The 15,416-nt window shown below is 44.4% G+C and overlaps 1 protein-coding gene across 1 annotated transcript; it reads left to right on the forward strand.

Moving 5' to 3' along the window:
* The first annotated feature begins 1,648 nt into the window (after positions 1-1,648).
* On the forward strand, positions 1,649-11,312 carry LOC135261822 (gonadotropin-releasing hormone II receptor-like). Its single transcript, XM_064348458.1, has 3 exons — positions 1,649-2,260; positions 5,502-5,703; positions 8,671-11,312. Exons 1-3 carry the CDS (start codon positions 1,679-1,681, stop codon positions 9,078-9,080), a joined length of 1,194 nt encoding a protein of 397 aa, XP_064204528.1. The 5' UTR covers positions 1,649-1,678; the 3' UTR covers positions 9,081-11,312.
* The last annotated feature ends 4,104 nt before the right edge of the window (positions 11,313-15,416 follow it).

Here is a 15,416-nt window from a genome sequence, read left to right on the forward strand (position 1 = left end):
CTTTCAACAGGGGAGGGTTGGATCGGGGAATTGTAAAATCAAGACCAAAGTGGCGAAAATTTAACTCACTACGTTACCCTGCACACAAGATGTCGTCGGACCTGTCTCTTTATCACAACTATTGATGAAATGCTTTTTCGGTGCGACTCGCTTTTTCGGTGTTTTTATTTTAATTTTATTTTTTACCCTTAATATTTAGTTATTTTGTGCGCGCGCTGCTCCCAGAAGAATTGATGACGCTTTTGATTCTGTCCTACCCAAACCCCAGCATGGAGGGCCGCTTATTACGGTTTATTAACCGAGGCTATCACCATGTAGTGATAGACCATCTACGTTTTCAACACAATATTTACGTTTATGTCTCCGGGTAATATCGCTTAATAGCAGCGCTTTCGGTTCCGCCTCCTATTTGATCTCTCAAACGCAGCCGCTTTCCCGATCGTTTACTGGCAAGTCCCTTGAATTACCCCCATACCGCGCGCCAGCCGACACCGTTTAGCTCAGATAGATCAGAATAAATCAATTTTTGAAGAAAGCAGATATGTGGTGCCTGTGAGCTTACCAAGACACGATAAACAGAGCCCCCTCCCCCTCTCTCTCAACCCTTAAAGATGCACAACTGAGGGTGCCTTGTTAGCTACCTTAACAGCAAACTCTCCCCAACCTCACCTGTAACCCCCCAAAAATTAACATTTGATATTAGGCTATTAATAAAACTCGTTTCCATGTGTTCGTGTGCTTGCTTCCTAAAACAGTAGTGACCTAACTGCCTTCTGACAAATACGTGTTTCCACTGGTTGGACTACAGAGGACTCCCTGCTGATCTGAGATCAGTTTGATCCACATCTAGTGATTCACCAGAGGAACGGTTAATGGGCCAGCGCGGATCTGCCTGCAGGCTGGGTCAGGATTACAATCCCTTTACACAAGTCCTGCTCAAAAGCATTACCGTCAAAAGGTGCAAGACAGCAAGGGATAATGCGGTTATGGCCAGAACAAATTGAATTTAACATCCTCTGCAGTACGCTATGCTACTTTTAACGCTTCAGCCATGGTGTATGGGAATTGGAAAACAGCAGAACCAATTTTCATTAAGAGCTTTCAAAGTGATTCGCGGATCCGGGGGAAGTTTTGAAAACTGCAAGCGCTCAACAGACGCTGCCGTTAACCGCAAGTATGGCGTGTGAGAGTAATTCAGTCCTCAGTGACATTTCTGAAATAACTGCTGACCATCTGTTAAAATTCAGATCATTACTCCTGCATTCACCTGAAAATTAGACAGGATCCAGTATATCCCTCCTCACCTCATTTCCCTGTGCTGGTTCCTCCAAAAGTTATTATCCTTGCCAATGTGGTCTCTGGCTTGCTTTGTGGGGGTTCCAGCGTATACTGTGAAGTGTACTGCGTCAAATCTTTAGAAAAAAAAGGCCCACTCAGTAATGGATGCTTTCATTAAGGAGGAGGCTATCTAGGGACAGGTTCTATAAGTTTTCTAATTGAATTTTAAGGAGATGCAGCTTCCACTGTCTACGGGAATACACTGTCCAGATGGCCTGCTGGATGCAGGTGACTGTAGTTATAATACAGAGCTGATTCTGGTTTCTGTCTCTGGTCCAGTTCTGTGACTTGAGATGTGCATTGTTCTACAACAAAATGGCCGAATGACCTAAGATCCAGAATGGTCTTTAACCTCCTGTCTCATGCCTCCAATAGGATGTCCGGGAACTCGTCCTTCTTGTTGACAACGTCGACAGCTCCTCCCACAGGCTTCCTGCGCAACTCCTCCCTAGACCTGCCGCCTCTCCGTCAGACTCCGCCCCCCGACTGGGAGGTGCCGACCTTCACGCAGGCGGCGCAGTTCCGCGTGGTGGCCACGCTAGTCCTCTTTGCGTTCGCCGCTGTCAGCAACCTCTCGGTGCTGGCCAGTGTGGTGCTGGGGCGGGGCCGGCGTCTGGCGGCCCACCTGCGGCCGCTGATCGCCAGCCTGGCGGCGGCAGACCTGATGATGACGTTCGTGGTGATGCCGCTGGACGCGGCGTGGAATGTGACAGTGCAGTGGCGGGCGGGCAACGCCGCCTGCAAGCTGCTCTGCTTCCTCAAGCTGTTCGCCATGCACTCGGCAGCCTTCATCCTGGTGGTGATCAGCCTGGACCGCCACCGCGCCATCCTGCGCCCCTTCGACGTGCTCGATGCCAGACGCCGCAACAGGCACATGCTGCTGCTGGCCTGGGCACTCAGCTTGCTGCTGGCGTCTCCGCAGGTAATATGTCCTGCCCCCCGATTCCTCCACCTGCCCCCGTCCCCACCTGCCAAGTCCTCCTCCCACTGCACCCTCACCTGTACACCTGGAAACAGGGGCAGAGCACTCTGGGCCCCTACAGGCATAGGCGCCTACTCTGTGGGTGCTCTAGAGCTGGAGCACTCCCAATATTTCAGAGTTCAACATTTAAAAGTGAGCTACCATTCACCTTACCATTGGTTTTACGTGTAGAGATGTCCCTTTTGAGACTGAGTGGTTATTATTGTCTTGGACAATCCAGTTGTGAAATATACGTGCATTTGTGATGCCTGGGTACCTTCCAAAATAGCTGTGCATAATAGAGGGTATGCACATGACGTCACAGTAGGTGGAAGTCACTGCGGTTACACCCACTGAGTGGCAGAAAGACTACTGAGTGATAGCATTAGCGTTCAGCTTGAATGCCTTGAAAACACAAAAAAACACATCTAAAATGGGAAAGAGCTGTTGTGCGATTGACTGTACAAATAGATTCAACAAGAAATCGGAGCTATCTTTTTTACAGATTGCCGAAAGCTAAAGAAAAGAGAAGCAAATGGATCACTGCAATTTGCAGAAACAACTGGAATCCAGGCACCGAAACATGGATTTGCGGTTGTCATTTTGTGTCAGGTATGTTGGATTTTTGGGTAAAATCATACCTTAAGTTATGTAGGCTACTGTATTGACTACTCATCCATTAAATATTTAGCATCTTTCATTTATATTCTGTGTAACTGTAAAGTTTTTGTCAGCATTTATTAAAAAACATCCACGATGATGAGCCTTGTGTTCTACAAACAAAGGGGGGATGGGTAGATAGTATTAGCTAGCTAAGCATATAAATTAAGGTATGATTTTACCCAAAAATCCAACATACCTGACACAAAATAACGAACGATCGGTCAGATAGCGTCACCCAGCAAGTGAACACCACAAATGGCGATGGAATAGTAGGCTAGCAGTTACTGGCTCATTAACTGACTGTGGCGATAACCTACGGTGATAACGTGCTCAGTTAAAAGCAGGTCTACCAGACAGTTATGAAAATTAGCCTAGTCAAATCACCAGTAGCCTACATATCTCTGATTGATTGACCATCAGTGTACTCAATGTTCTTCCCCTGTGGTTCATATTGCTAATGCGTGAGCTAACCACGGATAGCCTACCTAGCTCACTGGCAAGCTGATATGCTAGCTAAGCATATTCGTTTTGCTGAGAAACATACAATTATGTTCAGTTATCTTCAATTTATTATTAATGTCATACATATAACGTGATTACATGACACAGTACAGTCACAAATGGAAATTAAACTCCGTAAACATTTAATAATATATTTTAAAACATTACGGCAGACAGTCAGCTAGCCTAGAGGAACGTCGTAAACACTGCTAAAATCACAGAACCGCTTAACTCTGGTTTTGGCTCCAAATCGACAACATGGCCGCGCCCGCCATTGAGCTTCAGAATGTGTTTTAGAGACCCACAGAGAGTCAATGGGTGACGTCACAGTAGCTTTGTCCATATTTTTTTACAGTCTCTGTGTCACGCGTATTTTGAGCCGGGCTGCAAAAATGACGCAATGACATTCTAAAACAGCTGTTGTACCCATAAACATGTCTAAGGTTGTACCCGTTGTGACATGCTTGAAGTTTCGTTGCGGCGTCCGCTCCTATGCCGGCGCTCCCAGCCCTGCTGCATTCTGCGGCGATAAAGATTCTAAGACAACTCGGCAATTTCTCTGGTTTAACAGGTTATTATCCAGCCTGAAACGGTGCGATGTTATTAGTTAACGGCTACACGTGTCATTTACTTGCGAGTAGTTGGCTATCTTTTACGGTGGCTCTGAAGTGAAAAACACAAAAACAAAAACTTTCGGCCCTGAGGTGCAGATGCAACATACAAAAATAAAAACGTGCAGCCCTGAAGTGCAAAACACGAATACAAAAAGAAAATGCAAAAACAAAACTTGCAGCCCTGGAGTGCAAATACAACATAGAAAAACAAAAAGGAGCAGTCCTGAGGTGCAAAACACAAACATACAAAAACTAGCAGCCCTGAGGTGCAGATGCAACATACAAAAACTAGTAGCCCCGAACTGCAAAACAGAAACATACAACAACAAGCAGCCCTGAGATGCAGATGCAACATACAAAAACAAAAACTAGTAGCCCTGAAGTCCAAACAGTGCACTTTGGGGCTACTGATTTTTGTTTTTGTATGTTGCACCTGCTCCTCAGGGCTGCTAGTTTTTGTATTTTTGTATATATACAAGACTAATTTTTGTATTTTTGTATATATACAAGACTACTGATATAACTAAGAATCAGAGAAAAGAATAAAGAAAGAAAAAGGTATTAGCAGTTTTAATTGGATTGCTGATAGCAGCTACTACAAACAGGTTTTGCAGTTCACTTAACCATGTGTGAAGAAGTGGCGTGGTTTGGCGATAATGTAAAGGAGCAGCACTGACTAAGCACACCCACACCTTCAAAATGGCCAATAGGAAAGCAGTGCATTTTTGATGACCAATGACAAAATTACAGAAAACTATGGACGCAAAAAAATAGCTATAACGGTGATTTTTTCCCGTTTTCATTGTATGGGCAGATGATTCCTCTGGGTGGGCAATGCCCACCCCAGCCCACCCGTAGACATGCCCCTGTCTGAAACCAGTGACCACTGTAACAGTTCCTTGCAAAAGAGTTGAGAGTTATGTAGGCACCCAAACTCTTCTACTCTGCAGTAACTCCTCACACCTATCCCCTCTAACGCTGAACCCCAAAGTAATTACACAAGAAAAGGGCATGTCGCTGTGACTGCGGTGTAGATACGAAACCTGACTTTCTTTTGTTATATTGTTTCTCATTGTTTCTTTTCTCAAGTTAAAATCTTTTGGCAAATTTTTTTCAAAATTCTAAGTCAGTGATCTAGAACTCTGTTGCTTTCAATCACCACTAATGATTGTTACGTCAGCATTAGAATGTTCAGTTCAAAGCATTCTAATCGCATATTTGCGGCCTTGTACCTTCATGGGTTAAATAAGATTGCTGATACTCGTTTATTACCCTACACGTTCCTTTTTAGACATTCAGACACATGTAAGAATGCTTTCTGAGAAAAACAGTTTATGCTGACAGTTAAAAAACCCTCGAAAATTACCCTAACTCGCCAGCTTTTTTTCCCCACTCATTGTCTTCTTTCCTTCCTTCTGCAACAGTTGTTCATTTTCCGAGCAATCAAGGCAGAGGGCGTGGACTTCACCCAGTGCGTGACCCACGGGAGCTTCCAGAAGCGCTGGCAGGAGACTGTGTACAACATGTTCCACTTCGTCACACTCTACGTGGTCCCCCTGCTGGTCATGAGTTGCTGCTACACCCGCATTCTCATGGAGATCAGCCGGCAGATGCGCAAAAGCAAAGGTATGTGTCCAAAGCTCCAGCCCCCTCGATTCCCTGCGGCTTTACGCACCACCCCCTTCATATCAAACGCCTACACAGGTACATCCCACCTGTTTTAAGTTGCGCAGTTATACTTATTTTACACCTGCACAGGTACACCCCACCTATTTTACACATGTGCAGGTATGTCCCACTACTTTTACACCTGCACAGGTACACCCCACCTATTTTACACATGTGCAGGTATATCCCACCACGTTTACACCTGCACAGGTACACCCCACCTATTTTACACATGTGCAGGTATGTCCTACCACTTTTACACCTGCGCAGGTACACCCCACCTATTTTACACATGTGCAGGTATATCCCACCACGTTTCCACCTGCACAGGTACACCCCACCTATTTTACACTTGTGCAGGTATGTCCCACTACTTTTACACCTGCGCAGGTACACCCCACCTATTTTACACATGTGCAGGTATGTCCCACTACTTTTACACCTGCACAGGTACACCCCACCTATTTCACACATGTGCAGGTATGTCCCACTACTTTTACACCTGCACAGGTACACCCCACCTATTTTACACAAGTGCAGGTATGTCCCACTACTTTTACACCTGCACAGGTACACCCCACCTATTTTACACATGTGCAGGTATATCCCACCACGTTTACACCTGCACAGGACACCCCACCTATTTTACACATGTGCAGGTATGTCCTACCACTTTTACACCTGCGCAGGTACACCCCACCTATTTTACACATGTGCAGGTATATCCCACCACGTTTCCACCTGCACAGGTACACCCCACCTATTTTACACATGTGCAGGTATGCCCCACCACTTTTACACCTGCACAGGTACACCCCACCTATTTTACACATGTGCAGGTATGTCCCACCACGTTTCCACCTGCACAGGTACACCCCACCTATTTTACACATGTGCAGGTATATCCCACCACTTTTACACCTGCGCAGGTACACCCCACCTATTTTACACATGTGCAGGTATGTCCCACTACTTTTACACCTGCACAGGTACACCCCACCTATTTCACACATGTGCAGGTATGTCCCACTACTTTTACACCTGCACAGGTACACCCCACCTATTTTACACATGTGCAGGTATGTCCCACTACTTTTACACCTGCACAGGTACACCCCACCTATTTTACACATGTGCAGGTATGTCCCACTACTTTTACACCTGCACAGGTACACCCCACCTATTTTACACATGTGCAGGTATATCCCACCACGTTTCCACCTGCACAGGTACACCCCACCTATTTTACACATGTGCAGGTATGTCCCACCACTTTTACACCTGCGCAGGTACACTCCACCTGTTTTACACACGTGCAGGTATGCCCTACTCGTTTTACACCAGCACAGGTACATCTCACCTGTTTTACACCTCAACCGCCAGACACACGAAAGCAAAAGGGTAATCGTTCTCACACACCCCAAAACCCCTCATACCTTAATCAGCCCCTCCCTTAACCTCTTAGCACACCCCCTCCCTGCAGTCTCATCTGCAACTACACCCCCCACCCATGACATAATGGACAATATTCTTTCATCACTAAAAAATCATATTCCGTCATAGCAATAAGATAAACCTGACAATAGCCCTAAGATATGCCAATTACAGCAGTGAAAACACTGCACACTAAATAACGAAATAAACGAGAAAAAGTTTTTAAAAATGATACCATGTCATTCTATAGTTAATATCTCGGACTAAATAGTGAATAAATATACAACCTTACTGTTGGTTTTGCACGTAGAGATGTCCCTTTTGAGACAAAACGTGGTGGACGGTTGAAAATTGTTTTCATGTCGTCCCAACCCCATACAAGAAAACATACGTGAATACAGAGTATAGAAATACATACAAGAGTTAATTATCACACATTTAGGTACTGTACTGCATTGTGACAATATTTTTGCATTATTTTTTTAATTATGATAGCAATGTTTCATCTTAAGGGGCTTCATAAGGGGCTCATTTATATGCTTTATAATGGGCATAAAGCATTTTATTCAATTTTGGAGAGATTTTAGATATGTTTCTGGACTCCTAGATATTTTAGACCACTGTATTGACTGAAAACTTGAAATTCCCACTTGAAAATGATTCAACAGTGAGTTTCTTGAGTCAAAACAGTTGATTTGTAGTGAAATACGGGAATATGATGTGATTTACAGCAATGCATAATTTAGACATTTTGGATAGATTTGGAGACGCTGGGTACACTGCTTAGTTTTTACTTCATACATCTATAGTAGTTCTACATATCCACCCTTGGATTTTATGAACTTGGTCAAGAAGTTTTTGATCCAGCACATGTGTAGTTTAACCTTCTGTATGTATGCAATCCCTCAGTATTTCATTGCAAACTAAAAATGTGCAAATTCATTTTTTATTTTTTGTCTAGACAATTGCATTTGTGGCACTTCATTTTTTCCAAAATTATGAATATAAACTAATTTGTGTTAGTATTGTAAATTGTACAAATGTCTTGCTTCATTTAAGCCATTTTTCAAGTCTCTGTGGTGTTCACATCTGGAGTTATAAAGCTTTAAATAGGGTACCCCCTAGATGGGCAAGGATTGGCAAGATTTGGCTTGTGCGCTTAGGGGTTAATGGCGCTCGAGAAATACCTGCACAGGTACATCCTGTTTTATAACCACACTCACCTTATGCATTCACTTCACCCTCCAGGTGGGTCTGAAACTTTCTGACACACCTAATTAATATATCCATACCTGTCCCAGCTTTGATTCACAGGTGGGACTGCTGTGCTACTCTTCAGCAAAGCTACTCAACCTGAAGTGCTTCAGTAAAACATCCAGTTTTAGGAATGCGCTGAACGGAAAACAATGGAATATGTGCCTGTCTGTGTTTATCTGTCTGTGTCTGTCTACCTGTCTGTTTTTCTGCATCTGTCCATGTGCCTGTCCTCAGACGGAGAGGTGTGTCTGAGGCGCAGTGGGACAGACACCATCCCCAAAGCTCGGATGAAGATGCTGAAGATGACCATCATCATCATGGTGTCCTTCGTGGTGTGCTGGACGCCGTACTACCTGCTGGGGATCTGGTACTGGTTCCACCCGCAGATGCTGCATGTCACGCCTGAGTACGTTCACCACGTCTTCTTCGTCTTCGGCAACCTCAACACCTGCTGCGACCCGATCATATACGGTCTGTACACCCCGTCCTTCCGGGCCGACCTGGCGGCCTGCTGCTGCCGCCGTCACCACGACTCCTCCCCCAAATCACTGGACTGTCTCTCCTCCACCCACCGGGGCCCCCCCATCGCCGAGACGGAGCACGACGCCCCCAGTGGTGACCAGGCCAACGGCACTCGTGGGTAGACAGCTCGCATGCTTCCTGTGCCTTTGCTGGTGCAGACTGGGGAACTTCCTGTCTCTGATGTGCAGATACATGTGCCTGAGCTGTGGATGCACCCTGAGATTTAATTACACACTTCGGGTGCCGCATTGCACCCTGGGATTGAATCAGACACTTCCCGTGCTGCATTGCACCCTGGGATTAATTCACACTTCCTGTGCTCCACTGCACCCTGGGATTGATTCAGATGTTTCCTGTGCTGCATTGAACCCTGGGATTTGGTCAGACACTTCATGTGCCACATTGCATCCTGGAATTGAGTCAGACACTTCCTGTGTCACATTGCACTCTGGGATTCATTGAAAAACGTCCTGTGCTGCATTGCAGCCTAGGATTGATTGAGATACTTCCCATGCTGCATTGAACCCTGGGATTGAGTCAGGTGTTTCTTGTGCCGCACTGCACCCTGGGATTGATTGAGACACTTCCTGTGCTGCATTACACCCTGGGCTTGAATCTGACGCTTCCTGTGCTGCATTGCACCCAGGGATTGAATCCGACATTCAGATTGATTTAATGATTTCATTTGCACCTTGTTTCTGAGGCGACATAATCAGTGGTTTAATAAATTAATGACTACAGAGATTAATATTTTGAGACCCAAATATCTCTCACCCAAAGAGTGTGACAGAGACTTCCTGTTCCGCACTGCAAACTGGGATTGGTATGGACACTTTCTGTGGATTAGAGCTTGAAAACACAGATAAACCCCTTCCCTTCTCCACAAATGCCCCCCTCCCCCCATTTCAGCTCTCCTTGATTGATGTCCTGAATCAACCGGACAGCTCTGTTTTAAAAGAGCATAACTGCATGTTTTAAAATGAGAGAGTAATAAGCGGCTGTGCATTCTTGATGTTTATGCCATACACAGTTGATGGGCCGTTGCCCCGGTAACGGCTCCAGGAGAGGTAGTGTGCGGCACACCTGTCTGTTGCTCTTTAGCACGCACCGGCACAGCCATCCAAAACAACACTTAAGTGTGCAAATTATCAGCGGAATCGACCTCGCTATTGTTTTTGTCCCCGGAAACCTGCTGCTGGTTCAGCGGAAGGATACCCTGACCCATTTCAAACATTGTAACGTGCCATTGAGACATTTTCCCGTCTGCTGGTCAGAAGTTCTACGGAACCTGGGTCCCACGTTTCTTGGGTTCCAGAACCTAGAATTGTTACACAACCCCCCCTCCCATCGCCAAACTTTGACACAGGAACCAGAGCCTCCTGCTGGACAGGTAAAACTGAGGCGCCCATCTCACAGGACTTGGGATGCCGATTGCCAATCACAGGAGGGACCATACAGCCTCAAAAGTCACATGACCGAGGCAGGAAACTAACTTATTCATCTGGTGGTCACAGAGGCTGGTGCATCCCAAAAGTCACCAGGCAGTTTCACCGTTATAACAGACTACCGGACATCTAGAACAGGACCTCCGAGTAATGGGTTGTTACCTGCCAAAGTGGTTAAGCTGGTTCTAACGAAGCTTATATCAGTCCAGAAATGAGCATATGTACACCATTAGAGTTAAATGTACACAGCAGGAGCTGGTTTTACAGTGTGTAACAGCGTTATTGTGTTCTGCTCTGCGTGTTATCCTGTTTCTGCATCTCTCTGGGAGGCTACTGTGGACCGGCAGACAGTCTAATGGGTTATAAATCACCCGTCTCTCAAAATAGAGCCAGGAAAAGGTACGGGGACAAAGGGGGGTGGTTAAGAGGGGTGTGAGCGATGTGTGAGAGCAGTGATGGGGGGGGGGGGGGGTGTTAAATCAATGAATTTGCAACAATGGCGCTGGAGGTTACCAGGGGACGGAGGGGTTGGTTGGATGTGCGTGGTTTACAGTAATCAGCGGGCATACAGCAAGCACAGGCTGGAAAATACACATTACCACCCAAATTAGGGGGTTTGGTGTTCATGCCAGAAGAAAACTAAAGGCAATAAACAAGAGGAAAACACTACAAAGTCTTTCTCTCGCTGTCTGTTTCTATGTGTCAGGCAGTGATGAGAACAAGTGTGTTGACTATCAACATGTAGGCCAGATACAGACCAAATGAATGTAGTGTGGGGGTATGTTACACCAACAGCCAATCAATAACCAGACTGTATTAATGTAGTATGGGGGTATGTTATACCAACAGCCAATCAATAATCAGACTGTATTAATGCAGTATGGGGGTATGTTACACCAACAGCCAATCAATAATCAGACTGTATTAACATAGAATGAGGGTATGTTACACCAACAGCCAATCAATAATCAGACTGCAATAATGTAGAATAGGGGTATGTTACACCAACAGCCAATCAATAATCAGACTGCATTAATGTAGAATGTGGGTATGTTAACAGCCAATCAATAATCAGACTGCAATAATGTAGAATAGGGGTATGTTACACCAACAGCCAATCAATAATCAGACTGCATTAATGTAGAATGTGGGTATGTTAACAGCCAATCAATAATCAGACTGCATTAATGTAGAATGGGGGTATGTTACACCAACAGCCAGTCAATAATCAGGCTGCATTAATGAAGTGTGGAGTCTGATATGCCAACAGCCAATCAAAAGACTGACTGTGATCATTTAAAATGGGATATCCTACAGCCACATTTTGGTGCCTTGAGTGAAAAAAAGAAAAAATAGAAAAAAACATTTTAAATTGAATTTTAAAAGACAGAGGACATGACAGGAAGGGGCATTTACCCAATATCCTGTGAGACAGCATCATGTGTTCAGCCTGTCTTTTTATCATGACAACATTATTGTATCATCTGCCCTTATCTCCAAGCAGAGCTGCAGTTCATTTCTGAAGCAGAAGAGATTAATAGGTAAGATTGGTGGTGGTTTCTTCTCCCACAACTCACCTAAACAGAGGGGTTTGGAAGCTGTGGCAACCCAGAGTCCATGGATCAGTGGAGAATCGGGAAAGAGAATGAGGGGTTTAACATGCGCCATTTAACATGCACCGTGGCAGGCTTGGAAATGCCTTTAATGGTAGGAAGCTCAGCACTCTTTAGGCACGCAATCCCCCTGAATTATCATCAATATGCTCTGTTGATGTTTAGTTCAACACTAAAAGATGTTAGTAAATCTGTTATTAAGGATGAGGCATGGGTTGCCACGTTGAAAAGTCCACCTCAGCTACAATCAGCATTGCTTGGATGTACTGGGATTTATCATTACATATAACATATTACATATAACACTCCTTGATGTAACATTATGTGGAATTTCAACCACAACTTGGCAACCCCAACTGTCCTTAATGGTGCCATTCGCGAACATTTATTTTTGCTGGTCTGAACATAAACCATATACAGTATATTAGTGATAGATTTGCATTTAAAGTGCACAGAATATACATGAATAATACTGATACACTGGTATAATGCAGATATTAAGCATTTATAACACAGACATAAGACATTTACAAACAGAGTATATATCAGTGTAGTTGATAATGGGGGGAGATATGGCTTATCCCAGCAGTATAGAGGGTATGAATCTTGAGTGGGCGCCAGTGATTGTAATCTGGCACTGCGGCTGGACCAATCGGAGGACCAATGGATTGCAATCTGGCAACCATGGACCAGTTGGAGCCCTGATGTCATTTTTTGGTCAGCATGGAATTGATCTCTGGCTCTCAATGTCTCACTCTGTCATTCTCTCTCTCTGTCTCAGTAAATGCCCTACCTTCATGCAGTGAATGATGAGTCGATACAGTTGAGGCCAAAAGTTTACATACACCTAGGCTAAAGACATTCAGACTCAATTTTTCACAACTCCACACATTTCATGTTACCATACATTTCCTGTCTTAAGTCAATTAGGGTATCTACTTTATTTCCATAATAGGTCATTTCAAAATAATAGCTAAGAGACAGATTTACTTCAGCTTGTATTTACTATATCAGATTTTCAGTGGGTCAAAAGTTTACATACACTTTGTTAGTAGTTGGTGGCATTGCCTTTTAATTGCTTAACTTGAATGAAATGTTTGATTGACCTTCCACAAGCTTCTCACAGTACTTTTCAGAAATTTGTGCCCATTCCTGCTGACAGAACTGATGTAATTCAGTCAGGTTGTGGGCCTCCTTGCTCGGACACGCTTTTTCAGTTCAGTCCACAAATTTTCTATGGGATTCAGGTCAGGGCTTTGTGATAGCCACTCCAATACTTTGTTGTCTTTAAGACATTTTGTTACAACTTTGGAGGTATGCTTGGAATCATTGTCCTGCTGGAAGACCCAGTTACTTCAGTATTTCTAGATAATTCTCCTTCCTCGTGATGCCATCTATTTTCTGAAGTCACCAGTCCCCTTTCCAGCAAAACACCCCCACAACATGATGCTGCCTCCCCCTGCTTCATAGCTGGGATGGTGTTCTTTGGGTTAAAAGCCTCACCCTTTTTCCTCCATACATAGCACTGATCATTATGGCCAAACAGTTAAATTTTTGTTTCAAACATTCCTCCAAAAGGCTAGGTCACCTGGTGATCACCTGCAAACTTCATTTTGGCTTTTTTATGCCGGTCTTGGAGTAGGGACTTCTTCTTTGTGCGACAGCCTTTGAGGCAATGGTGATGTAGGATTCATTTAATGTTGGATGTAGATACTTTGGTACCTGATGCCTCCAAAGTTTCTTTGTTATTGTCTTGGGGTTCAATTGAACCTTTCAGACCAAAGTTCGTTCATCCCTGGGAGTTAATTTGTGCCTCCTTCCTGAAGGATGTAGTGTCTGTGTGGTCCCAAGATTTTTATATTTGCATAAAATTGTTTGTACAGATGCTCATGGTAGCTTCCGTTGTTTGGTAATTGCTCCTAAGGAGGAACTGGACTTGTGGAGGTCTACAATTCTTGGCTGAGTTGCTTGGATTCTCCCATGGTATCAAGGGCAAAAAGGCAGTGGCTCTAAAGGTAGGCCCTTAAATACAGCCACAGGTGCCAATTAACTCCTAATTATGACAATTGGCCCATCAGAAGCTTAAAAAGTCATTACATCAACTTTTGGAATCTTCCAGACTGTTTAAGGAGACAGTCAACTTGGTGTATGTAAACACCAAGCCATGGCAGGTGACTGGTTGTAATATCATGGTGTTTCTGGCGAAATATTAGCTGTCAGTTTCTTGGTCTTTGGTGATGCATCACAAAGTGGTTGAGCAGGAAGATACAGACCTCTCTAAAGGGTACACACACACACACACACACACTAATGCACGCACATAAACACTAAAGCACACACACACAAATGCACGCACACACACTCACACTAATGCAAGCACACACACACACTTAAGCACACACTCACACTAATGCATGCACACACACATGCACATACTAAAGCACACACACTCACACTAATGCATGCACACACACACACACACACATACTAAAGCACACACAAACACACACACACACACACATCCCAGCCTCCGTGCAGTGGTGGTGTCATGCGCTACTGAAAGGCCTTAATCTACCTCACTCACTGGGGAACACCTTTCATCTGCAGCACAGAGTCTGCTCCAGACCCTGCGGGCCAGGGTTGCCAGTTTTGCTCAAATTCCCCTTTCACATCAGACACCATCTGTCATACAGCACCTACACAAAAAACAGCATGAAAACTCCAATTAAACATCTGAGGCGTAGAACCCTGCCCTAGAACACCCTTCACGTTGTTCACTCTGAGTCATGATCCTGCGGAAGTGGCATCATGGGTAAGCATATGTATTTCAGTGCAAATTAAAGCGATATAGAGTGAAAATCACTTTTTTAAAAAGCGAGTGGATCTCAAGACTTCCAAGTTTATGAATAAGCCAATACTACTACTACCTGAACTTCCACTAGAATCTTGTCACGGTTGGGGAAGGTGGGACGCAATTGTGGACTGAGGGGATTTAAAAGTTAACCCCGAGGGGTCACCTCACCATCGCACGCACACAGCTGCCCCTCATCAGGGACAATTAACACACAGAAATCAATGAGTGAGAGGTGCCACCACCTCACAAATCTCATAAGTAAAAATACAACATCCAGAGAAATGTGTTGCTTCATCTTTATTTATTGGTCAGGTTTTTATGGATTGTCTCTTGCATTTGGAAAGCGCTCGGTATGACTTAATATTTTACACTCAGGTTTAATTTTCAGAAAGCTATTTGGATTTTTCATTGTGATGTGTTATTTTGTTTACCTCAGGATTTAGGCAAGATACAGAAGTTAAGCACCAAGAAGCTGAACACCAAGGCAACAAAGCAGCTTAATAGTTTTGCAAAGGACCCTTGATGCCCTTAAAAGACAGCCATTTT

This window comes from Anguilla rostrata, chromosome 8 (genome assembly GCF_018555375.3).
Source record: "Anguilla rostrata isolate EN2019 chromosome 8, ASM1855537v3, whole genome shotgun sequence".
In the NCBI taxonomy this organism is placed as follows: Eukaryota; Metazoa; Chordata; class Actinopteri; order Anguilliformes; family Anguillidae; genus Anguilla; species Anguilla rostrata.